At 36.6% G+C, this 27,525-nt stretch overlaps 1 protein-coding gene across 4 annotated transcripts in view; it reads right to left on the bottom strand.

The window, feature by feature from the left end:
• The window catches only part of MMADHC (metabolism of cobalamin associated D), a 37,076-nt gene extending 9,987 nt beyond the window's left edge, over positions 1 to 27,089 (bottom strand). The window contains exons 1-4 of one of the 4 annotated variants that reach the window (XM_060626469.2): positions 26,934 to 26,997; positions 26,432 to 26,491; positions 21,947 to 22,091; positions 131 to 166 (exon numbers count right to left, since the gene is read on the bottom strand). In XM_060626469.2, coding sequence (XP_060482452.2) covers positions 131 to 166; positions 21,947 to 22,091; positions 26,432 to 26,440 — 190 coding nt within the window. In that variant the 5' untranslated portion in view covers positions 26,441 to 26,491; positions 26,934 to 26,997. Of the gene's footprint in view, positions 1 to 130; positions 167 to 21,946; positions 22,092 to 26,431; positions 26,492 to 26,716; positions 26,913 to 26,933 lie in introns of those variants that run through there. The other 3 variants (XM_060626471.2, XM_060626472.2, XM_060626473.2) reach the window with 3 other exon arrangements.
• Positions 27,090 to 27,525: the final 436 nt, after the last annotated feature.

Raw genomic sequence — 27,525 nt, 5'->3', positions numbered from 1 at the left:
ACACAGAAATGAAGAAACAGAGGACTATGTCCCAAATGAAAGAACAGGATGATACCAAGCAAAGAACTAAATGAAATGGAGATAAAAAATATGCCTGCTAAAGATTTCAAATGCTCATAAATATACTTACTGGATTCGAGAAAAGAGTGTAGCATCTCATTGAGACCTTCAACAAAGAGACAGAAAATATAAAAAGAACCAGTCAGAGATTGACTCTACAACTGAAATAAAAAATACACTATGGGGAATGAATAGCATTGTTGAGGAGGAAGAAGAATGGATCAGTGACTGGAAAGACAAGGTAATAGCAACCACACTGAACAGGAGATAAAAAAAAAAATTAAAAAAAATGAAGAAACTTAGGGAACTCAATGACACCATCAAGTATAATAACAGTTGTATTAAAAGAGATCCTGGAAGGAGAAGAGAAAAGGGAATGGAAAATTTATTTGAAGAAATAATGGCTTAAAATTTCACAAGTGTGGGGAAGAAAACAGAAATTTAGATTCAGCAGCATAGAGAACACCCCTAGCAAAATCAACTGAAGGAGGTCCACAACATCACATATAGTAATTAAAATGGAAAAAGGAGTGATAAAGAGAATTTTTAAACCTCCAAAGAAAATAGTTACATACAAGGGAAATCACATAAGGATATCAGCTGATTTCCAAGCAGAAACACTGCAGGCCAGAAAGGAATGGCAGGATATTTAAAGGGAATTCTCTGAGTGGAAAGAAAAGGCCATAACACAGAATAAGAAAATTAGGAAAAAATCTTACAGGTAAATACAAACAATAAAAGTAGTAGATTAATCACTTATAAAACCAGTATGGAGGTTAAAACACAAAAGTAGTATCAATTATATCTATAAAAATCAGTCACTAAAATCAGAAATAAAAATATGTCAAGTATGACATCACATACATAAAATGTGGGGGTGGGTAAAAACTTCATGCTTTTAGAATGGGTTCAAACATAAGTGACTGTCAATTTAATGTAGATTGCTGTACATATAAGATGTTCTATGTGAACCTAATGGTAACCACAAATCAAACACCTATAACAGATGTGCAAAAAATAAAGAAATCCAAGCATATCACTAAAGAAAGCCAAAAACCATAAGAAAGAGAAGGCAACAGAGAACTACAAAAACAACCAAAACCAATTAACAAAATGGTAATAAGTACATACTAATAATTACTTTGAATGTAAATGGACTAAATGTTCCAATCAAAACAGTAAGATGGGTGAGTGAATGGATGAAAGAGCAAGATCCACCTAAATGCTGTGTGAAAAGACTCACTAAAGACACAGGCAGATTGAAAGTGAAGGGGTGGAAAAACATTACCATGCAAATGGAAGTGAAAAGAAAGCTGGGGAAGCAATAGTTCTTTCAGAAAAAAAATAGACTTTAAAAGAAAGACTGTAAAGAGACAAAGAAGGTACTACAAAGGGAAGAGTCCAACAAGAGGATGTAACAATTGTAAATATTTTTGCAGCCAACATGAAAGCACCTACATACATAAAACAAGTATTAACAAAAAGAAGGTGACAGCAATACATTAATAGAAGACTTTAATACCCCACTTACATCAATGGATAGATCATCCAGAAAAATCACCAAAGAACTAATGGCTTTGAGTGACACACTGGGCCAGATGGACCTAACCTACATTCAGAACATCCAATCAAAAATAACAGAATACACATTCTTTTCAGATGCACATGGAATATTCTCAAAAGATGTTACATTACAAAACAAGTCTCAATAAGTTCAAAATCACTGAAATCACATAATGCATCTTTTCTCATTGCAACACTGAAACTACAAATCAAGGTTAAAAAAAAATTGGAAAGAATACAAATACATGGAAGCTAAATAAAATGCTACTACACAATGAATATGTCAACCAAGAAATCAAAGAGGAAATAAATACATGCAAACAAATAAAAATGAGAACACAATGGTCCAAAATCTTGAGATTCCTCAAAAACCTGTTCTAAGAGGGAAGAAGATACAGCAATACAGGCCCACCTAAAGAAGCAAGGAAAATCTCAAACAGCCTAACCATACACCTAATGGAGCTAGAAAAAGGAGAGCAAACAAAGCCAAGGAAAGGAAATAATGTAGAGCAAAAATACATAAAATGAAGACTAAAAAAACAATACATCAATGAAACCAGGAGCTGGTTCTTTGAAAAGAACAACAAAACTGATAAACCTTCAGTCAGACTCATTAAAGAAAGAAGACTCAAATAAAATCAGAAATGAAGGAGAAATAATGACACCACAGAAACACAATGGATTATAAGAGAGTATTAGGAAAAATAATATGCCAACAATTTGGACAACGTACAAGAAACGAATAAATTCTTAAAAACACAATAACCTTCCAAAATTGAATCAGGAATAGAAAATATAAACAGATTGGTTACTAGCAATGACACTGAATCAGCAACCAAAAAATTCGCTTTGTTCGTTTCTTACATTCCACATGAGTGAAATCATATGGTATTTGTCTTTCTCTGACTTACTTCACTTAGCAAATGCTATCTCCACCCATGTCACTGCAAATGGCAAGATTTCATTCTTTTTTATGGCTGAGGAGTATTCGATTGCATACACACACACACACACACACACACACACACACACACACACATATATATACATACACACCACATCTTCCTTATCCATTTATCAGTTAACAGTACTTGGGCTGTTTCCATAATTTGGTTATTGTAGATAATGCTATGAACATTGGGGTGCATGTATCACTTTTAATTAGTATGTTTGGATTGTTTAGGTAAACATCTAGATGTGCAATTGCTGGATCACATAAGTGTGTATATATACACACACACACACCAGCAATTGCACATCATATTTACATACACACACATATATTTACACAATACATATATTGTGTATATGGTTTATACACACAGAAATCTGTTACATTTCTATATACTAATAAAAGGAGAGAGAGAAATTAAGAAAACAATCCCATTTATAATAGCACCAAAAAGAATTAAATACCTGGGAATAAACTTAACCGAGAGGTAAAAGACTCATACTCTGAAAACTGTAAAACACTGATAAAAGAACTGAAGATTCCACAAACAAATTGAAAGATATATGATGCACATGGATTTGGAGAACCAATATTGTTAAAAATGTCCATATTATCTAAAGCAATCTACAGATTTAACGCAACTCCTACCAAAATTACCAACAGAAGTTTCACAGAACAAGAACAAATAATCCTAAAATTTGTATGGGACCACAAAAAACCTTTAACAGCCAAAGCAATTGTGAAAAAGAACAAAACTGAAGGTACCACAATCCCAGACTTTAAGATATACCACGAAGTCAGTAATCAAAGCAGTATGGCACTGGCATAAAAACAGTCACATTGATCAATGCAACAGAATAGAGAGTCCAGAAATAAATTCACACTTTTATGGTCAATTAATTTATAACAGAGGCAACAATTTGTAACGGGAAAAAGATAGTTTTCAACAAATAGTGTTGGGAAAATTGGTTAGCTGCATGCAAAAGAAATGAAACTGGACCACTTTCTTATATACAAAAATACTCTCAAAATGGATTAAAGGTCTCAATGTGAGAGCTGAAACCATAAAACTCCTAGAAGAAAACAGGCAGGAAAAAAAAAAAAAAACCCAAAAAACCAGGCAGTAATTGCTTTGACATCAGCTACAGAAACATTTTTCTAGATATCCTTTGTCAAGGGAAACAAAAGCAAAATTAAACTATTGGGACTATATCAAAATAAAAAGCTTTTTTGCACAGTGAAGAAAACTATCAACAAAAGGACTACAAATCAAAAAGGCAGCATACTGAATGGGAGAAGACATTTGCAAATAATGTTTCTGATAAGAGAATAATAATATACAACATATATAAAGAACTTACATAATTTAACATCAAACACCTGCCTCCCCCCACCCTGCCCTGCCAAATCAAATTAAAACACGGAGAGAACAGACATTTTCTCCAAAGACAATGGTCAAAAGACACATGAAAAGATCTGAACATCACTAATCATCAAGGAAATGCAAATCAAAAACCACAATGAACTATCACATTACACCTGTCAGAATGGCTAACATAAGAACTGAAGAAATAATAAATTTGGTGAGGATGTGGAGAAAAAGGTACACTTGTGAAAGATGCACTGTTGGTGGTAATGCAAGCTGGTGCAGTCACTGTGGAAAACAGTATGGAATTTCCTCAAAAAATAAAAAACAAAATTACCATATGATTCAGTAATTCCAGTACTGGGTATTTAACCAAAGAAAACAAAAACACTAATTCGAAAAGATACATACACCCCTATGCTTACTGATTCGTTACAATAGCCAAGATATGGAAGCAACTCAGTGTCCATCAACAGATGAATGGATAAGAGGATGTGGTGTATATATACACAATGGGATATTACTTCACAATAAAAAAGAATGAGATCTCGCCGTCTGCAACATATGGATGGATGCAGTGGGTATAATAATAAACAACATAAGTCAAAGACAAATATTGTATGATTTCACTCTTATGTGGAATTTAAAAAACAAAACAACAAATAAGGTAAAAAAGAGACTGAATCTTAAATATAGAAAACTGGTGGTTGCCAGAGGGAAGGTGGTTGGGAGGGAAGGGTGAAATAGGTGAAGGGGATTAAGAGTACACTTATGTGATGAACAGGGAATAATGTATAGAAAACCAAATTTTTTGGTTTAAATCATATTGTACACCTGATACTAATATAACATTGTATATTAATATTTGAATTAAAAAAATACAATAAATGCTTACTGATGCTGAACAAAGTCTAGGACACATTAAAAGAAAAAGGTAAGTCAAAAATAGTCTATGTGACATTTATTCTACATTCTTACATTTATGCTTTTATTTTTTAAGTTTATTTTTCTTTTTCAAAGAGAGCACATAAGCTAGGAGAAGGGTAGAGGGAGAGAGAGAATCTTTTTTTTTTTTTTTTAATTTTTAATGCTTATTTATTTTTGAGAGAGACAGTGTGCGAGTGGGGGAGGGGCAGAGAGGGAGGGAGACACAGAATCCAAAGCAGGTTCCAGGCTCTGAACTGTCAGCACAGAGCCTGACGCAGGGCTTGAGCTCATGAACCGTGACAACATGACCTGAGCTGAAGTCAGAAGTTTAACTGACTGAGCCACACAGGTGTCCCTATGTTTTTAAATACAGGAAAAAAGATCTAAAAGATACTGAACTTAATAGTGGTTACCTTTGGAGAGGGCCATTCAACTGCAGTTACCTGAGGGCACAAAATATTAATGGACTGGGAAAAAAAAATCTCATATCAACCAATGTGACCTAATGTCCTGTTTATAGCCACAGGAGTTAATATGGATTAAATTCTTACAGAAGAACAGACCACATTGCTTAAATCTTGACAAATATCTTACCTTGTGAAAAATTTAAAAAGATCTAGAAAAGAACAAAGTAGAAAATAAAACAAAAAAGTAGAGCAGTTTTGTTTAAAGGGATAACTGCTGCAGAATTAGTTGACAATAAAAATATTTTTTAATACTTTGCTAGAACTAAATGAGTAGAAATGGGTGTGATAGAATGGCTGCCCCACCACTAGATCTAAAGTGCCACCATATCCCTTTTGCAGACCTATGACAGACATCACCCATCAATCATGGACTTCTTTCATGACTAACAGACCCTGTCTCATGATTCTCAACCCAAATTAGTCTAATACTTCCCAAAGTTTTAAGTATTTAAGAATCACCTGAGATCTTTGTTAATACGCAGAATCTGATTCGTAATGTTTGGCGTGGAGCTCAGGATTCCTCCTTTCTAACACATTCTCAGATGATGCTGATGCTACTGATCTGCAGATCACACTAAGCCAATAAGGCTAGATCTAGATAGCCATTAATGACTGACTGGAGTCAGTTCACAAAGTAAAACATTGCAGGAGTACTGACAATATGGACTCTAATTTTGGTCTTTCATTTTGTTCATGTTTGCTGAATCACCTCTCTTAGGGCCACATGTTCCAGATTCTTCAGAGATTAAAATACGTATGGTAGAAATGCCTACAAGGCTGGGACAGGGAAAGGCTTGTTCTGGCCTCCCATAAATCTGTTAGAGATAACATAGTATTTCTTTCCTCTTTCTGATGTACAGGTGGTGCCCCAAGATCTAATTGAAGGTTAGCTGTCAATTAGGTGCATGCATGCCCTTTGAAGTACATGTAAACCCTTTGATCTCACTATAATGACCTTTGTCCTTGTCTCCTTGCTCTATAAAATCAATGCACTAAGGTATGGGTTTTACAGAGAATAACTATTTAGCTGCTGTGGACTGCCCTCTGTCTGATCCCACCTGTAAGTTACCCTGAATAAAACTCTGTAAACTGTATGAACTGGCGTGCTTTGTTTTCTGGTCTCAAAGTGCCTTAGCTTGGGGGATACTTTAATGTCTCTCCCCCACCTTCTAACAAAGATTTCAGGTATTTTGAAGAAGATGAGTTTTAAAGACTGAAGATCTAAGTTTCTTTAAAGAAAAGAAATATCCCTTATTAATAGTAGATTTGAGTATATCTTTATGTGTTGGCTGGTTATTTAGGTTTTCTCTTCTTGGAATACCTGTTCATATGCATTTCTAAAAAGAATTTTCTGGGGCACCTAGTTGATTCAGTAGATGGAGCATGCGACTCTTGATCTTGGGGTTGTGAGTTCAAGCTCCATGCTGGGTACGGAGCCTACTTAAAGAAAAATTTGGTTTTTTATTGGTTGTCTTTTTCCAATTGATCTCTATAAAAATTCTTTATATATTCAGCAATCTATATGTTTTGAATGACACATTTTTCATTTATGATACGTTATATGGTTAGCCTTGAGAATATATAAACTGGGGAGTAATAAGAGATGAAGTTATAAAAGAAAAACAGGGCAAGAAAACCAGGGAAGGTTTTCTTCCCCTGGTCATCTTACATGACACTGTAAATAATGTATTGCAAGTAAAAAGATTTCTGTGTGGAATCCCTTTAGGATATATTAGGATATATATTCTTACTTAAATCTACTCACAGAACTAAAAAAAACACAAAACTGTTTTTAGAACTTGAACAATGATGCATAGCTTGAGGACAGTTTGTGAAATGCTAGTGAAAGCAGTGGGAAATAACCAAGGTTTATCAAGGAAGTAACATGATGAAAATGTTTTAGACTTAATAGGATAGTGATGTGCAAACTGGATTAGAAGAAGCAGACTTTGTAGATGTGGGTAAGTTATTGATTCAATAAGAATTCATATATTGAGGACTTCTGGGAAGATGACACGACAGGAGGATCCTGAGCTCACTTTGCCCCATGGACACAACAAGGTTAACAGCCACATCAGAACAACTAACTCTGAAAACATCCTGAAGACTGGCAGAATAGACTTTCTACCGTTAATCATACAGAGAGGGCCATATCACAAAAAGAGTAACAGGGGCAAAGATGCAGTCAGGAACCAACCCCCGCAGAGAGACTAACCACAAATTAGAGGGTCCCCACAATCATAGAGAAGGAGCACCTCAGGCTTGGGGTGGGGGGAGAACCTACACTAGGAAGATGAGTCTGCATAACATTTGGCTTTCAGAGGCAGAGGAGCGAGTGAGCGAGTTATTTATTTATTTATTCATTCATTTATTTCAATCAGGCTTAACTCTAGGTACTTTAAAAATCAGCAGGCTTAGCTCTAAGAGAGGCAGAAAGAGATATGAAATTGAAGCATAACAACCTTAAAAAAAGCATAACAACCCAGTTGAAATACAATATAAAAGTAACAATTTGAGAAGAGCCTGGGATCTTTAGGAGACTTCTCCAAGAATCCCCACCTCAGTCTAGACAGCAGGCCACTTGCAGGAACTAGCAGGAGCACTCTTCCACCTGTATTGCTACCATCACGTGCCCTGCTACAGTGCTCCCTTTCAGATCTACCCTATCCAATCTGCCACGCTTAGCAGCCATCCTGCCAAAGGAACTCGTGCCATGAAATACCTTGCAAGCAGATATGGCAAGAACCTGTGTCACTCTAAAGAGACTCCTGCCCTAGGAAGAAGGAAAGATAATCACACACACCAGGGCACACTCAGTCCCAGCAGCTGAACCTTATAGCTGGCATTGCAAAGACAGTGCCCCGATAATCATCAGTGCAACTGCAGCCCCAGCAGATGGACTGAGGGCAGGCATCTGGTTGACTGTTGATGCTGCCCAACTACAAATACCTTGGTGGCTCCAGACTGGCCCCTTGACAGCACAGGGACCAAATGCACACAACAAGCAAAGTGGGCCACTGCAGCTTACTGGACAAAAGGCAAACAAGGTTCAGCCACAACAGTAGGGAGCAAGCAATCTGCAGTGGAGACAGGCCTGAAGTTCCTGGCTCTGGAGAACAGGGGAAATTGTGTTACAGGGTACCACAGTACCTCTTCTTCATAAGGCTATTACTTTCAAGATCAGGATAAAAAGCTGACTTTCCGAATACAAGGAAACACACACAGATAGTTAAACAAAATGAGGAGACAGAGGACTACACATCTCAAATGAAATGAGAACAAAACCACAGCCAAGACCTAAATGAAATGGAGGTATCTCAGTATTTGGGGGGGGGGGGGGGGAACAAACTACCAGGAATCAATAGCAGATTACAGGACACAGAAGGATGGATCAGTTACTGGGAAGATACAGTAATGGAGAACAACCAAGCTGAAGACGAGAAAGAAAAAGAAAACATTGAACGTGCCTAAAAGAAATAAAGAGGAAATACAAAATACATGAAGACAAATAACATGAAAACGCAATGTCCAGAATCTTTGGAATGTGGTGAAAGGCGTTCTAAGAGGGAAGATTACAGAAACACAGGCATACCTCAAGAAGCAAGAAAAATCTCTAATAACCTAATCTTGTATCTAAAGGAGGTAGAAAAGAAAAAGCGCAAAACCAACAGAAAAAAGGAAATAACAGATTAGAGCAGAAACAAAATGGAGACCACCTCCACCCCCCCAAACCCACAATAGGTCAATGCAACCATGACCTAGTTCTTTGATAAACATCAGTAAAATTGATGAACCTTTAGTCGGACTCACCAAAGGAGAGAAAACTCAATAAAACCATATATAAAAGAGGAGAAATAACAACTGACATCACAGGTACACGAAACACAAATTGGGAATATCATGTAAACTTATATATCAACAGAAAGCAGAATATAACAGGAATGAAAAAATTCCTAGAAACATAAATTTCCAAAACTGAATCAGGAATATAAAATTTACACAGACCAATTACTAGCAATGACATTGAAACAGTATTCAAAAAATTCCTAACAAACAGAAATCTAGAATCAGATGTCTTCACAGGTGAATTCTAACAAACATATAAAGAAGAGTTAATACCTATTGTTCTAGAAATATTCCAAAATATAGAAGATGAAGGAAGCTTACAAATTCATTTCATCAGGCCAGCATTACCCTGATACCAAAACCAGATGAAGACACTACAAAAAAAGAAAAGTACATACCAACATCTCAAATGAACATAGATGCAAAGATCCTGAACAAAAAATTACTAAACAAAATCCAACTATGCATTAAAAAAATCATTCACAATGATTAAATGCACCTTATTTCAGGTACACAAGGGTGGTTCAGTATTTGCAAATCAAAGTGATACAACACATTAAAAGAAAGGACACATGTGAGATGGGATAGACATTGGTATGGCCCTCTTTGGAAAATTGAATCTTTTACACCAGGCAAAGAGGTAGAAGATTATGGGGTTTATCTATAGGGATATGAGGGATCTGACACAAGGGATAAGCCCAAGGAGAAAGGAAGCATCACTGGTTCTGGGAACTCTGTGTAGTGAGAAGAGGCAAAGATGTCCAGATGCTTCCCAGTATTCATTCTCCCTCTTTTTTAATAACAGGTTTCTAAATTTTGGTTGGACACATTGGCTGCCTAGCTCAATGACCCCATTTCCCAGCCTCCCTTGCACCTAGGTAAAGTCATATGATTAAGTTCTGAGATGCAAGGAAAGTATTAGATGGATATTTCAAAATGTGTCTTTTAAAGGGAGAGAGCACATTTCCCTCCAACCTGCTGCTTAGAATACACATACGATGGCTGTACAACTTGCAATCATTTTGGACCAGGAGGAGCAGAGCTGCACCTGTTAGTAGAGCAGTGAGCTGGAAGGAGCTTGGCTCCCTGATAACTTTGTTGAATGACCCAAGAACCCCACAACCTATTATTTCTAGACAGATTTGGATGTGAAAGAGATATAAACTTCTAAATTGTTTAAAATATTTAAAAAGAAAAAAGAACAAAAACCATATGATCATCTGAACGGACGTAAAAAAAGCAACTGAAGAATATAACATCCTTCAAGATTAACTCTCAACAAAGTAGGTTCAGGGGGAACATATCTCAATATAATGAAGGCTGTATTTGAAAAATTCACAGCTTCATACTCAATGGTGAAAAACTGAGAGTCTTCCCTCTAAGATCAAGAATAAGTTAAGGATATTCACTCAACACTTTTATTCAACATTGTACTAGAGGTCCTAGTCAGGGCAATCAGGCAAGAAAAAGAAAGAAAAGGCATTCAAAATAGTAAAGAAGATGTAAGATTTCCACTGTCTGTAGCTGACATGATACTATATACCGAAAACCCTGAAGACTACCAAAAAGTACTAGAATAACTGAATTCAATAAAGTTACAGGATAGAAAATTAATATAGAGAAATTTCTTGCATTTCTGTACACTAATAATGAAATAACAGAAAGAGAAATTAAGAAAACAATTCCATTTACAATTGCACCAAAAAGAATAAAATACCTAGGAATAAACTTAACAAGGGAGGTGAAAGGCCGGTACTCAGGAAACTATAAAACACTGATGAAATAAATTAAAGATGTCACAAACAAATGACAGATATATGATGCACATGAATTGGCAGAGCCAATATTGTTAAAATTTCCATCATTACCCAAAGCAATCTACATATTTAATGCAATCCTTTTCAAAATAGAATTTTTCACAGAACTAGAATAAATAATCCTAAAATTTGTATGGAACCCCCCCCCCCCAAAAAAAAAACCCACGTAGAAAAAGCAATGTTGAGAAAGAAGTACAAAGCTGGAGGTATAACAATCCCAGTATTCAAGATATACTACAAAGCTGTAGGATTGAAAGCAGTATTGCATTGGCACAAAAACAGACACATAGATCAGTGCAACAGAATACAGAGGCCAGAATTAAATCCACACTTACATGGTCAATTAACCTATGACAAAACAGGCAAGAATATACACTGGGGAAAAGACAGTATCTTCAACAAATGGTGCTGGAAAACTGGACAGCTACATGCAAAAGAATGAAACGGAACCACTTTCTTACACTAATACACAGAAACAAACTCTACATGGATTAAAGACATAAATGTGAGACCTGAAACCATAATACTGGAAGAAAACATAGGCAGTAAGGTCTTTGACATTAGCTATAGAAACATTTTTCTAGATATAGATCCTAAGACAAGGGAAACAAAAGCAAAACTCGACTATTGTTACTATACCAAATTAGTAAACTTTTGCATGGAGCAACGAACCACTGATAAAGCAAAAAGGCAACATATGACAAAGCAAAATATATGACAAAGCAAAAAGGCAAATGGGAGAAAATATTTGCAAATGATATATCTGATAACAGGTTAATATCCAAAACATGTAAAGAACTTACACAACTCAGCACCAAAAAATCCCAAATAATCCAATTAAAAATGGGCAGAGGACCTGAACAGACACCCAGGCACATACAGGTGGGCAATAGACACAGGAAAAGATGCCCAACATCACTCATCATCAGGGAAAGTCAAATGAAAGCCACAGTGAGATATCACCTTAAACCTTCAGAATAACTAAAATCAGAAACTCAAGAAATAACAAATTTTGGCAAGGATGTGGAGAAAACCTTCCTGCACTGTTGGTAGGAATGCAAACTGATGCAGCCACTGCAGAAAATACTATAGATGTTCCTCAAAACATAAAAATAGAATTACCATATGACACAGTAATTCTACTACTGGGTATTCACCCCCTCCTCCTCAAAACACCGAAAACATGAATTCGAAAAGATATATGCACTGGTATGTTTATTGCAACATTATTTATAATAGCCAAGATATGGAAGCAACCCAAGTGTCCACTCATAGATGAACGGATAAAAGGTGTGGTGGATATATACAATGGAATATTACTCAGCCCTAAAAAAGAATGAGATCTTACCATTTGTAACAACATGGATTGACCTACAGCGTATAATCGTAAATGAAACAAGCCACTCAGAGAAAGACAAATACTGTACGATTTCACTCAGGTGTAAAGTTTAAGAAACAACACAAATGACCAAAAAAACCCCAGACTCTTAAATACAGAGAACAAACTGGTGGTTGCCAGAGGGGAGGCTGGTGAGAATTTAGGCAAAAAAGATAAAAGGTTTAAGGGTACACTTATCCTAAGGAGCACTGAGAAATACAGAGAATTGTTCAATCATTACAGTGTACATCTGAAACTAATAAAACACTGTATGTTAATTATGCTTGAGTAAAAATAAATAACATAATTATTTTAAATAGTACAAATCCCATGTCTAATGTCACACAATCTTAACTGTCCATGACCAGATTGAAACTATTCAGAGTTAAATCATTGGTAGGGTCAAAAGGAAGACTGTCTTGGCATTCAGTAAACAAGGTGGGAAAGAGGGAAACAAACTATGTTTTTGGCAGTAACTAAGTTATACAGTGCAAAATTTGTTCTATATTAGGCCCAGGTGAGTTAAAATACCTTAGCAGAGTCAAGTGGTCACTCATGGGAAATAAATTAATTCTCCTGGACACTGGGGGTATGAATTAGTGACTTGGAAGAGGCAATTAATCTCAAATGGATAAGCATGTAACTTTAATTGCTCTCTATCCACAGTTCCCTTACAATCAAACACAGGTCCCCATGCAGTGTAGTTTTATGCAGATAAGCCTAAAGCTCTATACTGATTCAAGACAATAATGTCTCCAGGTGGTAAAAACTGTTTTAGCTTATTGGAAAAAACATGAACACTGGTCAAGGAATCTGCAACAGAGGCACAATAAATACTAAAATTGAGACTGTCAAGGGGGGCCTGGGTTGAGCATCTGACTCAATTTCAGCTCAGGTCATGATCTCAGAGTGGTAGGATTAAGCCCACACTGGGCTCCTTGCTGAGTGTGGAACCTGCTTAGGATTCTCTCTCTTGCACCCCTCTCCCCTGCTCATGCTTGCACACTCTCTCTGAAATAAATATGAAATAAAGTAAAATAAAATACAATAGAATAGAAAAAATAAAATAAAATTGAGACTATTGAAAACTTTATGGATTTTGTTACAAAAGTTTTGTTTACAACAGTTAACACAAATTGGTCCAAGCAAATTAGAGGTGTGGCAATAAAGTGAAAAAGATGTTATATATTATTTAGGGCTATCACATCTCTCGGCCTACTTCTCAAACTAATTGTTTTCAATTTTTTTTTAAATTACTTTTTATTTTTTTATTTTTTAAGAGAGAGATAATGTGTGAGTAGGGGGAGAGGGCCACAGGGGGAGGAGAAGGATGGAGGGAAGGGGGAGAGGCTTCTGAAAATCTCAACATTACATCATGCCATGATTTGGTGAGTTCAGGTATCTAGACACTCATTAGGAAATCAAAGAGCTGTGCAGTATCCTACCTTTAAAAAAAAAAAAAAAAGAGAGAGAGCTTTGGACAACACCTGGGTTTGGAGTTCTGCCTAACACAAGTTTCTCCACTTGGATACATTACTTTCAGATTCTGGTAGCACCCGTCTAATGAAAACTGTAAAGTTTAGGGGAAATTACATATATAAGTCATTTGCTGCCATTTCCTATGGAAAAAGTCAGTAAATATCAGATGCTATTATCATCTGATCTGTGAAGATGTACAATTTTGTGGACATATAAATAGTAAAAATTATCCCCAAAATGTATTCCCCTAAAAATATAATACAACCACTTCAGGCGATGTGTTCGGCAGAACATTTTAGTACTTAATCTAGCCACAACTTTGGAGAAAGAAAAAGAATACCATTACAAACGATTCGTAACATCCAAAATAAATATTGAAATACTCCCACTAGCAGTTAATACACAGATAGCACATTAACTTAGGTAATTGTGGTTATCACTGCTTTAGACTAATTCAGCCATTACATGCCCAGGGACATTCATCAGAAAATGTTAATTGGTAGTTTTCTATAGTTAGGTGGGCAGTACTTCAAAACCCAACACATGAACACTGGATCCAACAGAACTCCAATTCAAAAATTTAGAAAGATGCATACATATGCTGTAAGAAAAATAGTGATATGGTAAGTATCCATATTTATAATGACAGATGCTGTGTGTTTGTGTAGCCATGTCTTAAAAAGTCATACCTGATGCAAAATAGTTCCCTTTGTGGAGATTTCGCTAAGTCATTGTAAAGGTCACATTATTTGTTTACGGCTATTGTGATGACTTTATTTTTAAAAGTCAGTAAGGGATAGAATTAACAGTTTGTTGCAAAGACATTTTCTGTTCAAATTTATGTAAGTACCTTATTTAATATTCACAAAAACAGTATGGGGTAAGTGATCCTATCTTCAATTCATGATGAGGAAATTAGAACTTCGTGGCATTAAGGCCACAAAGTTTTTAAGTAATGAACTAGGAACGCCAACCTAGGTTTTTTCATATTAAAGTTCCCATATTTCATACTGCATTACCTTATGAAAATCACTGGTTAAGCTTCTCACTTTGGAATAGCTTCTGTGTATTTTATTGGAAGGAAGGGGTGTTGATTATGGGAAAGTGATTATTTACTACTTTTTAAATGTGTATTTATTTTTGAGAGAAAGACAATGAATAGGGGAGGTACAGACAGAGAGGGGGACAGAGGATCTGAAGCAGGCTCTGCACAGGTAGTGTGAAGCCCAATGCAGGACTGGAACCCACAAACCGTGAAATCATGGAAACAAAGTCACAAGCTCAATGGATTGAGCCACCCAGGTGCCCCTGGGGAAGTGTTTAAAGTGATTCGAAAAAATACTATTTTCAGGTATTTTCAGGTCATAAATGGAAAGACATGATGGTACATGATTCTATGACAAGTTATTCAGATTATGTTCTGCTGCCTTTGGAAACTAAGGTTTAAGCCATTGAGCTCTGGTTTTAGAAAAAGAGCACTATTTTCAGAATCATTAATAAAATGTAGATGAAATTAAAGTTCTTGGTATTACAACCCCTAGCATGATTCATAAATAAAGTGAAAAATCTTTATCATCTATATTGTCCAACACAGGTAACTACTTAGATGGTTTAGTGAAGGTCAAGAATATTGTAAATACCTTACAAAAATACCAGAATTTTACTATTTATAAATTGATAAGATGAATGAATTAGAGAGAAACATACCGACAGTAGTCTTAATAGTTCTAAAGGTCTATGGTTGCCCTCAAACACAAAAAGATTACTGACATTAGGTGTACGTATCCAAAACACACAATATGGAAAAGTTTGGTGTATTCCTGTATCTTCTATATGTTATTTAATAACATTTGATGGTTATAATTACTATGAGATTTTTTCACTCTGGTATAATTCTGTGTTTATCACATCTTAGCTAGTATTCAAACTAGACATTTAAAGTTTGGAAGCTGTAACCCTATTGTCATAAGTTAGATATTCATTGCTACACTGAGGAAATATATCTCAAGGTGTTTTTTTCTTTTTTCATGCCATGGCCCTCTTTTCAGAATAATGTTTTTAATCTTTTGAGTATTTATTTTTGAGAGAGAGAGAGACAGACACAGAAAGAGCAAGTGAGCAAACAGGGCCGGGGGAGGCAGAGAGAGAGAGAGAGAATATGAAGCAAGCTCGGCACAGTACAAAGCCCATTAGGGGCTGAACCAACAAACCATGAGATCATGACCTGAGTCAAATGTGGACGCTCAACTGACAGAACCACCAAGTCACCCCCATAATGTTTTGAAATGCACACAGTACATATATTAAAGAGTTGATTATGTTTAAATATTTATCAAAATACTTTTGAAATTTGTGACAGAATATATGTGTTTTATGAATGCTTAATGTTACAGGATTTGTAATTCTGATTCAGTGAAACTATACATGGTATTGAGATATCATCAACAACTACACAGACTCTCCTCAGCTCATGATGGCTCCACTTGGGATTTTTCGACATTACTATGGTGTAAGAGCAATACACATTCAATAAAGACCACCACTGAAATTTGAACACTTCATTATACATCAGGTTTGTGTTAAAGTGAGTTTGCCCAATTGTAGGATAATGTAAGTGTTCAGAGCACGTTTATGGTAGGTGAGGCTAAACTATGACGTTGGGCAGGTTAGTGTATTAAGTGCATTTTCAATTTATGATATGCTCAATTTACAATGGATTTATCTGGACATAATGCCGCTGTAAGTCAAGGGAGATCTCTAATGTGATAGGAAAAGATCTGTGTTTTCTGTTGGTGACAAGTCACAGGACCTGCTAATCACACAGGATGTGTTGTCTATATTCACAATGAAAAGAAATGCTAAATTTCAGTTGAATGTTAGTGAAAAGAAAAATGTAATGTTTTCCATCCAAATTTATTCTATGCATGGACCCCACGTTCAGAAAGCCTGCGGGTAATGTTTTCCAAAATTTTGTATCAACAGTGATTATTTACTGGTATTGCATGCTTTGGGGCTCCTACTATAGTATCCTTGCAATTTTCAAAGTAGACTGAACATTCTTTACCAAATGAGCTGATCTACATTTTGTTGTCTAACATGATGGAAGGCTTATTTCTGAGTCATGTAACACTAAGGCAGGTGGCTCTCTTCCATAAGGTAATTCAAGGGCCCAGACTTCTTCCATCTGTGTCGGCATTAGCATCTAGGGTCTTGCTGTTATCTAAATTCTGCTGATGGAAGGGGAAGAGGGTGTGAAAGGAGCACTCCAGCTTCTTAGAAAACTTTGGCCCAGAGTTGGCACACAGCAGCACCACCCACACTTCCTTTGGCAAGAATCAGTCACATGGCCCCATCTGGGTATCACTTCCTGGTAATGACTTCACACGATGGAATGGAAAACACGAAATTTGGCTGGACAGTAGCTGCATCGACCACGATCAAGTTTTCTCTTACAACTTTTACACGGTAGAGTTGAGGGATAGTTTTCCTACATATTGTACCATCCCTCACATTCCTGAAATGAACTCAAAACCAAATTGGGTTTGGCGGATGATGGTTTTTCTAAATTGTTGAGCTGGATGAGAGGAAAGAAAGACAAACAAAACCAACTGGTAGCTCTTGCTCTGTGAATGGAAGCACCTAAGCTACAAACCTAGGAGTCATCTTTGAAGTGTCCTTCTCTTTCCTCCTCAAAGGTACTCTATCAGCTACGGCTTCCTATTTATTTTACCTCCTAAGTACAACTTCAATCCGGACTGCCCCTGCCACATCCTCACTTCAGACCCTCATAAATTCTCTCCTGGATGACTTCTATAATAGCTTTCTGACTAAACATTCGGCCTGCAGCTTTGTCCCTCGACTGAGGCCATTTTCTCTACCAATATTCTCAAATTTTAAAAACTTCACACCTCTGTAAGTGAACAAACTGGGCACACATCTCAACACATGCACTCTGACTTCTTTAGAAGTCATGCAGGTTTCCTCTTTCACCATTATGTCAGTGATAAAATGTATGACATGGAGAGATTAAAACATAATATAAACAGGAGTTTTAACGTGATCTTCTCCATCCAGTGGATTACTTCATACACATGTGTATCAGTCTGAGTTCCATCAGGATAAGGGAGGCCACAATATTATGGGACTAAGGGGATAACTCAAGACTTACAGTTTACCTGAAGGAGGGAGAAGCTGGGAAGTGAAGGTCCGTCAGCAGGGGTAGTCAGAGGGTCAGAGAAACAGTGACTTCCTCAACTTGAAGTGGAAGAATTGGGGTTTATAGGCGTCTGAGAAGCAACAGGTCTGACCACAAGGACTACTGTGAAATGGGAGCTTCTGCAGAGGTCTCCAGCATCAGCTATGTGGGACCACACCTGTGACTCCCACAGCCTTCTGGGTATAGTGGGCTGTGCTTCACCTGTGCCTGCTAAATCTCGGCAAGTTCCTCTCCTCAGATAGCTAATGCATAACTACTGGGAAGGCATTAAAGGGAAATCTACTTCCCAGCCTTAGGACATGTGAGACGCGATGGTGCCAACTGACAACAAACAATCCAACACAATGTACTTGGAATGCAGCCACTTCGGGTTGGAGACAAATACTCTAATCTGGACTGAGAGTGATTACTCTAAAACACACCAGATTTTGTCTTACTCAAAATCCTTCTGTAGTTTCCTTTTGCCTCCAGTAGGAATTTTTTTTTTTTTTTTTTTTTACCTCCAGTAGTTGTTAATGATTTTAGCCTTGCCAACTTTTATTCGCATACTTATGTACAGGCGAAAACAAATCAAATATAGTTCTTATTTTCAGCCTTGGCTGAACAGCGAGAGAGCACTGGAAGCCTCTTCTACACCCTCAGAGCCCTGCAGTTTGTCCAGAATGTCCAGAGCCCCATAGGACCTCTGTGGACATCACCATCCTAAAGGGTGACATCCAAAGTCACCAGCTTGGTGCATAAGGCCCTCTATCATCTGCCTCGTGCCTACCTCTTCCGTTTAATTTTCTCATAGCCTCAGGCCACCCTGCATGCTAGCATTCCCAATTTAATTATTCATAACCTCAAAGCTCCTCCTTGGCATATGTGCTCCCCTTTCCTTGGAATGCTTCTCTACCTTGTCTGTCAGGTATATTCATATTCACAAATCATCCCTACGTGCAGATCATTTTTCCTCACCCTAACAATCTCCCCTCTGTGAGTACAATGTTCATTACAAAGGAGGACTCCAGAGTGGTGTCATGAGTTGAGGAGGCATGGGTTGAGCTTGCTCAGAAATTTTCCCTGAAGCATACAGCATCTACTATCTCCATCTTCATTTCTCAATATGAGTACTTTGAAAAATATAAAGATGGTGTAAAACTTGAATTTTGGTGTTGTTTTAATAACATACAGTTTCACCTGTGTGTGTGTGTGTGTGTGTGTGTGTGTGTGTGTGTGTATGATTTTGTGAAAATCAGGACCCTTTTTGAAACTTCTCATTGTAAGATATTTTGCCGTTGCTGGAGAAAAACTGAAAATCATTACAGAAATGACAAAACAAGCATTCCTTCACTCCGATATTGATAAATTCATACGACAGCATTTTCACGCCAGTCAGAATGGCTAGACAAAAAGAAATAAGTGTTGGTGAGGATGTGAAAAGAGAACCCTTGTCCTCTGCTAGTAGGAGGCAAATTAGTGCACAGCCACTGTAGAAAACAGTGTGGAGGTTCCTTGAAAAAGATTAAAAATAGAATTACCAGACAATCTAGAAATTCCACTTTGGGTATTTCCTCAAAACAAATGAATGCTGAAATTAATAAAAGATATATGCACCCTGATGTACACAACATTATTTATAATAGATAAGATAGCGAACAACTTAAGTGTATACTGATAGATAAATGAATAAAGAACATGTGTATGCATTGAGTATACACACGATAGAATAAATCATCCATAAAGAAAAGAATGAAATCTTGCCATTTGTAGCACAGACAAATGGACCTGGAAGATACACATCTCAGTGAAATAAGTCAGACAAAGAAGGACAAATACCACATGATTTGCATGTGAAACATAAAAAAACAAATGAAGAAACAAAATGCAGAAACATACTCAAATCCAGAAAAGTGGTGGTTTCCAGAGAGAAAGTGGGTAGTACTATAGGCTAATTAGGTATGAGAGAGTAAGAGGTACAAACTTTCAGTTATAAAATAAGTCAGAAGGATGAAAAAGTAAGGCATAGGTACAGTCAGTAATACTGTAATAATATCATATGGTGATTGATGGTAACTCCATTTGTGGTAAGCATTGTATAATGTTCAGAAGTGTTGAATTACTCTGTTGTACATCTGAAACTAATACAATATTGTAGGTCATTACACTTCAATAACATAGGCAATAATTTCCTTATTATTGGCTATAGAAACTTTTTTCTAGATATGTCTCCTTGGGCAAGGGAAACAAAAGCAAAATTAAACTATTGGGACTATACCAAAAGGAAACAGTCTTGCACAGTGAAACCAATAATAGCACGGAAAAAAAAAAAAAAAAGTAACTTACTGAATGGGAAAAGATATTTTCAAATGATATACCTGATAAGGGGTCAATATCCAAAATACATATATAAAAAACTTAACACACACACACACACACACACACACACACACACACACACACACACACACACAGACCCTATTAAAACAGGGGCAGAGGTCCTGAAGAGACATTTGTCTAAGACACATAGATGGCAGACACATGAAAAAATGCTCAACATCAATAATCATCAGGGAAAGGCAAACCCAAACCACAATGTGATATCGCCTTATCCCTGTCTCAGAATAGCTAATATTAATAATGCAAGAAATAACCTGGGCTGACAAGGATGTGGAGAAAAAGGAACTCTCACGCACTGTTGGTAGGAAACTGCATTCTTATAATGCAGCCATTGTGCAAAACAGAATGGAAACTCTTTAAAAATTTAAAAAACGAGTTATCAAATGATCCAGTAACTGCAATACTGTGTATTTACCCAAAGATAATGAAAACACAAAAGAAAAAGACATATGGACCCTATATTTAATGCAGCATTACTTATAATAGCCAAGATATGGAAATAATCCAAATACCCACCAACAGATGAACGTATAAACATATGATATACATACAAAATGGAATATTACTTAGCCATAAAAAATAATGAAAGCTTGCCATCTGTAGCAACATGGATGGATGTAGAAGGTATAATGTTAAGAGAAAAAATTCAGTTAGAAAAAGACAAATGCTATATGATTATACTCATGCAGAATTAAGAAAAAAGGGGACAAACAAAAATAGTCTTTAATACAGAGAACAAACTGGTGGTTTCCAGAAGGAAAGCATGTGTGGGGGAGGGGTGAAATAGAGGAGATCAAGAGTATACTTATCTTGATGCGCACTGAGAAATGTACAAAACTGATCATTTTACTGTATACTTAAAACTAACATACACTCTGTTAATTATATTCCAAAAAAAAAAAATCCTTCCTCTTTTCTACATTAAAGAGAACTAGTTTGAAGAACAAATTTTTGTGAGATGACTAAAATATAAAAGAAACAAAACGGTCTCAAATAAAAAGAATAAACTGGTGTTTGCCAGAGGGGAGGAGGGCAGGGCCATAGGTGAAATAGGTAAGGGGGATTAGGAGTACATTTATCTGAAGACGGTGTCATATAGGACTGCTGAATCATTATATTGTACTTCTGAATCTAATGCAAGTATGCAAATCATATTTCAATAATATATGCATGTGTATATATACACAAAGTACCAGCTAAATTTAAGAAATTCAGCAAATAATTGATAGTAGTTTATGGGATCAAAAGATTTGTTTCAGTCAGGACTAAGTGTGTTTACAATAGAAACTACAGTTCAAGAAAATAAGTTTTAAAAAACAAATGTATTCTTTTTTTTTTTCATTGTAGTTCTCCAATATAAATATGTATACAGAGCTGATTTTAATGGCATAAACTTAACCTTGTAAGATTTGTAAAACCTCAAGAAACATTACAGAAAGCACAACTCAAAACGTTCTGCAATAATTATATGTAAATCAATAATAAGTTTTACTTACATATATCTGGAGGTGTAGTGGCCACATGAGACTCATCAGAACCTGAAGATCCTGCAGTTGAAAAGGCTTTGGGATTGACCACCCTTTTAACTAAAGAGCAAAATCCTGGGAGATAGGAAACTAGTCTGGCTCTATTACACAGCACCTAAGAATAACACAAAAATGAAAACTATTTGTTCTGAACATACATTTTATACTTCTAGACAATCTCTGGCAAATCCTCACACTGCAATGTATCTTTTAAAACCAAATTTTATTCTATTATTGAGCAACTACCATTTGACAAGCATTATGTATATAATTTTAAAAAACAAGTCTATTAAAAAACAAACAGTAAGTTACTTTGTGTAAAAATATGTGGCCTTTCCAATAAAGGCCAGAATCAAGAGTGCCACTTTAGAGAGAATAGGAACTTCTAAAAGTTGCCCTATTTAGGAACAATACTAAAAACGTAGTACAAATAAGATTTTTCCATCTTAAGGACTTTCAAAACCTTTAGTACGTAGCTTTGTGGTACATTTTTTGCTCCTTTGTTCCTGGACTCTGAGGTCAGTTACAATGGGTGAACGTGTAAACATCTTTCACGCATAAACTTCTAGCAAAATACTTAGGTCAGAGTAATTTAATGCAGGGGTTGGCAAACTATAGCTGAATATAGCTTGCTGTTTTGGCAAATAAAGTTTTATTCTATCACAGCCACTTCCATTTTCCTCATGTATTGTCTATTGCTATTTTAACTGCCATGGCAGTTAAATGTTGCACATTTAACTGTTGTTAATGGCAGTTAAACAGTTGCACAGGGACTGCAGAAAGCCTAAAATACTTACTTATCTGTCCCTTTGCATTAACAAACTAAAATGCCAACTCCTTGTTTAGTAGGCAATATTTAAGAACAAATACCACATTATCTGTGAAATGCTATTAAAAGATTTGAACAATTAAGAGATCCTTGAAAGGGAGTAGGAAAAAAATTTCAGAGGATACACTAGGTTTTGAAGAAACAGCAATAAGTTGAGAAGGAAAGGGGCATTTCAATGAGTGACTTTAGGAACAGATGTATAGTCATAAAAGGTATTTTCAAAACAGTGAAAAGTTCAATGAGGATACATAGATAAGGGAATACAGTAAAAAACAGGCTTGAAAGTTAAGTTGTGGGCAATTATAAAACACTATGTATTTTACACAGTAAAGGACTTATTACATCAAGACAACAAACCAGAATTTTAATCTGGAGGCAGGGAAGAATAGTGTAAACTGATAAAAACAAGGAATGTTTTTAGGAACATACCACTCAGGGCAGTAGGGCCTGGAGTGGGATTAGAGAGGTGGCATGTAAACTAGTCACCAGGATATTGAAATAGTGTAGCTATTTGATACTTTAGAATATTATCCCTTTCATATAGTATTCTGAAATTCAACCCAGGTATTCTGACCTTTTTTTCATCATAAATACAAGAGAATATCCTAACTGGTCTTTCTACCTCTCTGGCATAATTTCTTACTAGCTTTACCGTCCTTTCCCTTTTCTATTCTTTAGTCACATAAAAATATCTACCTAACATTTCCCATATTTTTCTGCCTTCTTTTATACTGCCATAAGATTTCTTCCCTTTTGCCTCTCCTTCTAGGTCTACCAAATTTCAAGATCTGGATAAAGAGAACCTCCTTTATGTGTCTCCAAAGTACAAGGCCTGTCTGAAGAGTATTCTGCCCACCTGAAAATTTAAGCACGCTCCCTTGGGTTAGCACCCAACCTGCCCAAAGAAACAAATGTGATAGTTATTAGATTTTAACCTACCAGACAAACTCAGACTTTTGGGTGTTTCTGTAATTGAAATTTACCTTTACAATTGAAGACATTTACATTTAACAGAATATGGCTCAGGATCTAAAGGCAATACAAATTTTGAATTCCAAAAATATTTTAGGCAAGGCCTCAAAGTAAAAGACTCAATAAAATATTATCTGAAGGGGGCAATATTAAATAGTAAATAATCAATGGATGTTACTGTTGGCTAGGTTCTGTGTGCTAAGTGCTTACATGCACTGTTTTACTTATTTCCACACCAGTTCCATATACCATTAACATTAAAGTATTAAATATTAAATTTAATATTATTTAAGATTACTAAAATATTATGTGTAATAATACATTGCTTCACAAGTAAAAAAAGGAAAAAGAATGATTATCCAAATTATTTTAGCAACTGCCTAATACTATTAAGGATTATTTAAGCCTCTGAGTACCAAGGCCACTAATTTACTTCGGTATTTTTCCTTGATGGTAAAGCTTTTAACAAAAGTTACAGTAAAATGTGAGTTTTGTTCCCAATCTAAGAAAATCTACTCACCAAGTTTCACTTTATTTATTTAACCAAGTTTCATTTTAATGGCAAAATAAGCCATTCAGTATCTTAATTTATCCATGGAAAGAATAGCTGATGACAGTGCTAACGTGTTTCAAATTTCATCTTCTAACTTGTTTGATCCTCTAATTCTTTACTTGGCAGATTTTATGCCATTGGGTCAACTGGTAAATATAAGAACTAAAAGTGAGCCAATAAATAACTCAAAAATTAGAATAGTTTATTTTAGTATGAGGACAACTATGTACTTTATATGATTACTTCAAACCTAGGATTCTAAACTTGGGAAGATGACAGGCTATTAAGGTTTAATTCTAAAATCTTTATTAGTATAAAAAGAGAAACAGTCTTTTAGATACTATTTTAGGACTAAATCCTGCTTTTGGTCATGTGAGCAGAAAATATGGTCTATACCAAAGACCAAAAACTGGTCATCTAGGAAATTTATCCATATCTGTCTACAGACATTTTTGTGTGATCCACAGTTAGAAGAAACTTGAATTGAATATCAACATTGAGAAATTGTAGATTTCCACAAAAAAGCCCATATTTAGCACTGTTCTTGGAAACATGGAAGAGCTGGCAGCCCTGGATTCCTATTTTCAAATGGCACTGGTTAGCAACAAATCACCGTAGCTAAGGAAGGCTCCTCCCATCATCAGTAGTGAACACTGCAATTTGTCAAAATTCCTATCAAGGCATCCTGATTTACCTGTCCAGCTTCTGAAGCATGGACAACTCTTGCTATGTATGCTAAGTTGTTGAAGACAGACTTGCGTGTTTCATTACTGACAGCCATTCAGCATGCATGCACACACAAATGCAGGTTAAACCTTAATATTCTATTCTAATTAAGGTTTCTCCTTTGAGAGTATCACATGCTTCTTTTACAACCTTCCCTCGGCTAGGTAAAAATTCACCTTAAAATGGGGTCAAGACTAGTGGTCTACTTTTATGACTTGTCCCTACTGTCACATCATTAGACTCTTAATATATCATGTTCAATTGCATTATCCTGGCTAATTACTGCCATATTAATCTTCCTAACACAGCTCTGCTAAAATGACCACAATTTAAAGGATCAAATCTAAATACTGGGACACTCAAGGCTCTCTATTATTTGATTCCAACTCCACAACCCAATGTTATTTCCCACTAATCTCTTTCACGTATCTTACATTCCACAAGGCAGAAATGACTTCTTGATTTCTGAAAGGGAGGGTGTCTTTGAACACACCTCCTGTTCTTCCATTCAAATCTCCGATTATCTAAGTTTCACTCTTCTTTCAAAACTCAGATTAAATGCTTCTTTAAGTAATCCCAAACCCCTAGTTTCTCTTCTCCACAAAGCTTTGAACCTGCACTGTGTAATTTTTAAGAAATAATTACAATTGTTTTTAAGTTTATTTATGTCTTTTGAGAGAGAGCAAGCGTGAGAGGGACAGAGGGAGAAAGAGAGAATCCCAAGCAGGCTTTATGCTCAGTGCAGAGATCGATGCGTGGCTTTGGAACCCCAAGATCATGACCTGAGCTAAAACCAAGGGTCGGACGCTTAACCAACTGAAGCACCCAGGCACCCCAATTACTTTATACTTTTTAATGCAGCTATTTCATCTATGTCTAGTGTCCCCCTATATCAACCCCTTATGGGAGGATATGTCTAATTATTGGAGAGTTACAATCAATAAATATTTCTGGTCTATGCGAATTATACCTCTTGCTCTCATTTTGCAGGATTTGGAAGGTTACTTCCTATACTGAAACTGCTAGAAAACTTTCACGTTAGCGAAACAAAAAAATAAAAAATAAAATAAAAATAATAAAAAGCTTAAAAATAGATTCTGAATATTTCCTGAAATAATGTCTCTAAAAAATATTGGAAGGATGCTGGCACTGAATTTATTTCCAAAAATGAATCTGCAGAAACAAGTACATGTGTATTGAAGAGAAAGTTTTTTTCAAACTACCTTCAAAGCATACGAACAGAATTTCACACCCCTTCCTTCCCTTGACACTTTTCACAAGAAACATTACGCCACCAATGCCATAATTAAACCAAACCCTCCATTTCCTAAAAGTTCCCAAACCATTATACCGCTTAAGAGACTAATTTACTCACAGTGGCCATTTCCAGCGGGGAGAGAGGGCGCAAAATACCTTTCCTTTCGTAAAGTTACTCCTGAGAAAGGACAAAAGAGGCCAGTGACAAATTAAGCTCTAACAACACAAAGCTCGGGTAACGCTGACTATTCTATGCTTCTCTCCACCACCATTAAAGCTAAAGCTAAAGCCCAAGCTCTCTCCGTAACCCAAGAATGCCAGAATTGGTCTTCCCCTCCCCCTAAAGGGCACAGATCCCTGCCCAGAGGAGGCCGTGCCCCCCACCCCCAAAAGCAACTCGGACCGGATGAGGGCGGGGAACGAGGAGTCGGTGACCCAGCCTGAGTCCCCAGCGTCGAGGCAGGTATATTAACACAGGTCCGGGGGGAGTGGCGGGGGTTGGTAACAGCTCCAAACAAGGATTCAAGCGCCGCTGACAGTGAGGAAGCGAAAAACAGCCTAAAGACAGAGTGACAAGACTGGGGAGAGACACGGGGACCCTATGGGAATAAAAGCAATACCGAGTGCTGTGGCCCCAAGACCGGCGAACTTGGAGGGGCTAACGCGGGCGGAAACCATCCGTACCAGTTACCGCCGCCGCCTCCAGCTGTCCCAGACCCTCGCTCTTTCCGCCGTCAAAATGGCGGCGGCGGCAGCAGAGGTAGCGTCGACGCCGGTAGTGACCAGGCTGAAGAAGTTGCTTCCGAAAACATCGATGCGAAGGATCGTCGCATTGATGATGCGCACGCGCACAGTAAGTATGTAGAGCCTACCTTCCGTTGGATAGTGGGCAAAAGCGATGTAAGAGGAGGAAAGGTGAGGCTGGGTGACGTGGAAGGAGGAGGGCTTCTGGTCTCGGTTAAGTGGCTCATTTCATTTCGTTCGGTTCCTCAACTCATTGATCTATTTGGTAGATTCCTCCACCCTAAGGCGTTTTTACTGCCCCCCAAGAGCTACAATTTATGGTTCTTTATATCACACTTGTTAATTTTGCACGAATCCCTGTTTTCGAGCATAGGGCACCTAGGTTTTTTATTTGTGTACCAGGCCTTAACAGGCTCAATAAATATATATCAAACGACTTATTTATAAACATTATGTAATTTTCATTTG

The sequence above is a fragment of the Panthera onca genome, chromosome C1, assembly GCF_046562875.1.
Source record: "Panthera onca isolate mPanOnc1 chromosome C1, mPanOnc1 haplotype 2, whole genome shotgun sequence".
NCBI lineage: Eukaryota > Metazoa > Chordata > Mammalia > Carnivora > Felidae > Panthera > Panthera onca.
This window is presented reverse-complemented; position numbering and strand designations above follow the sequence as displayed.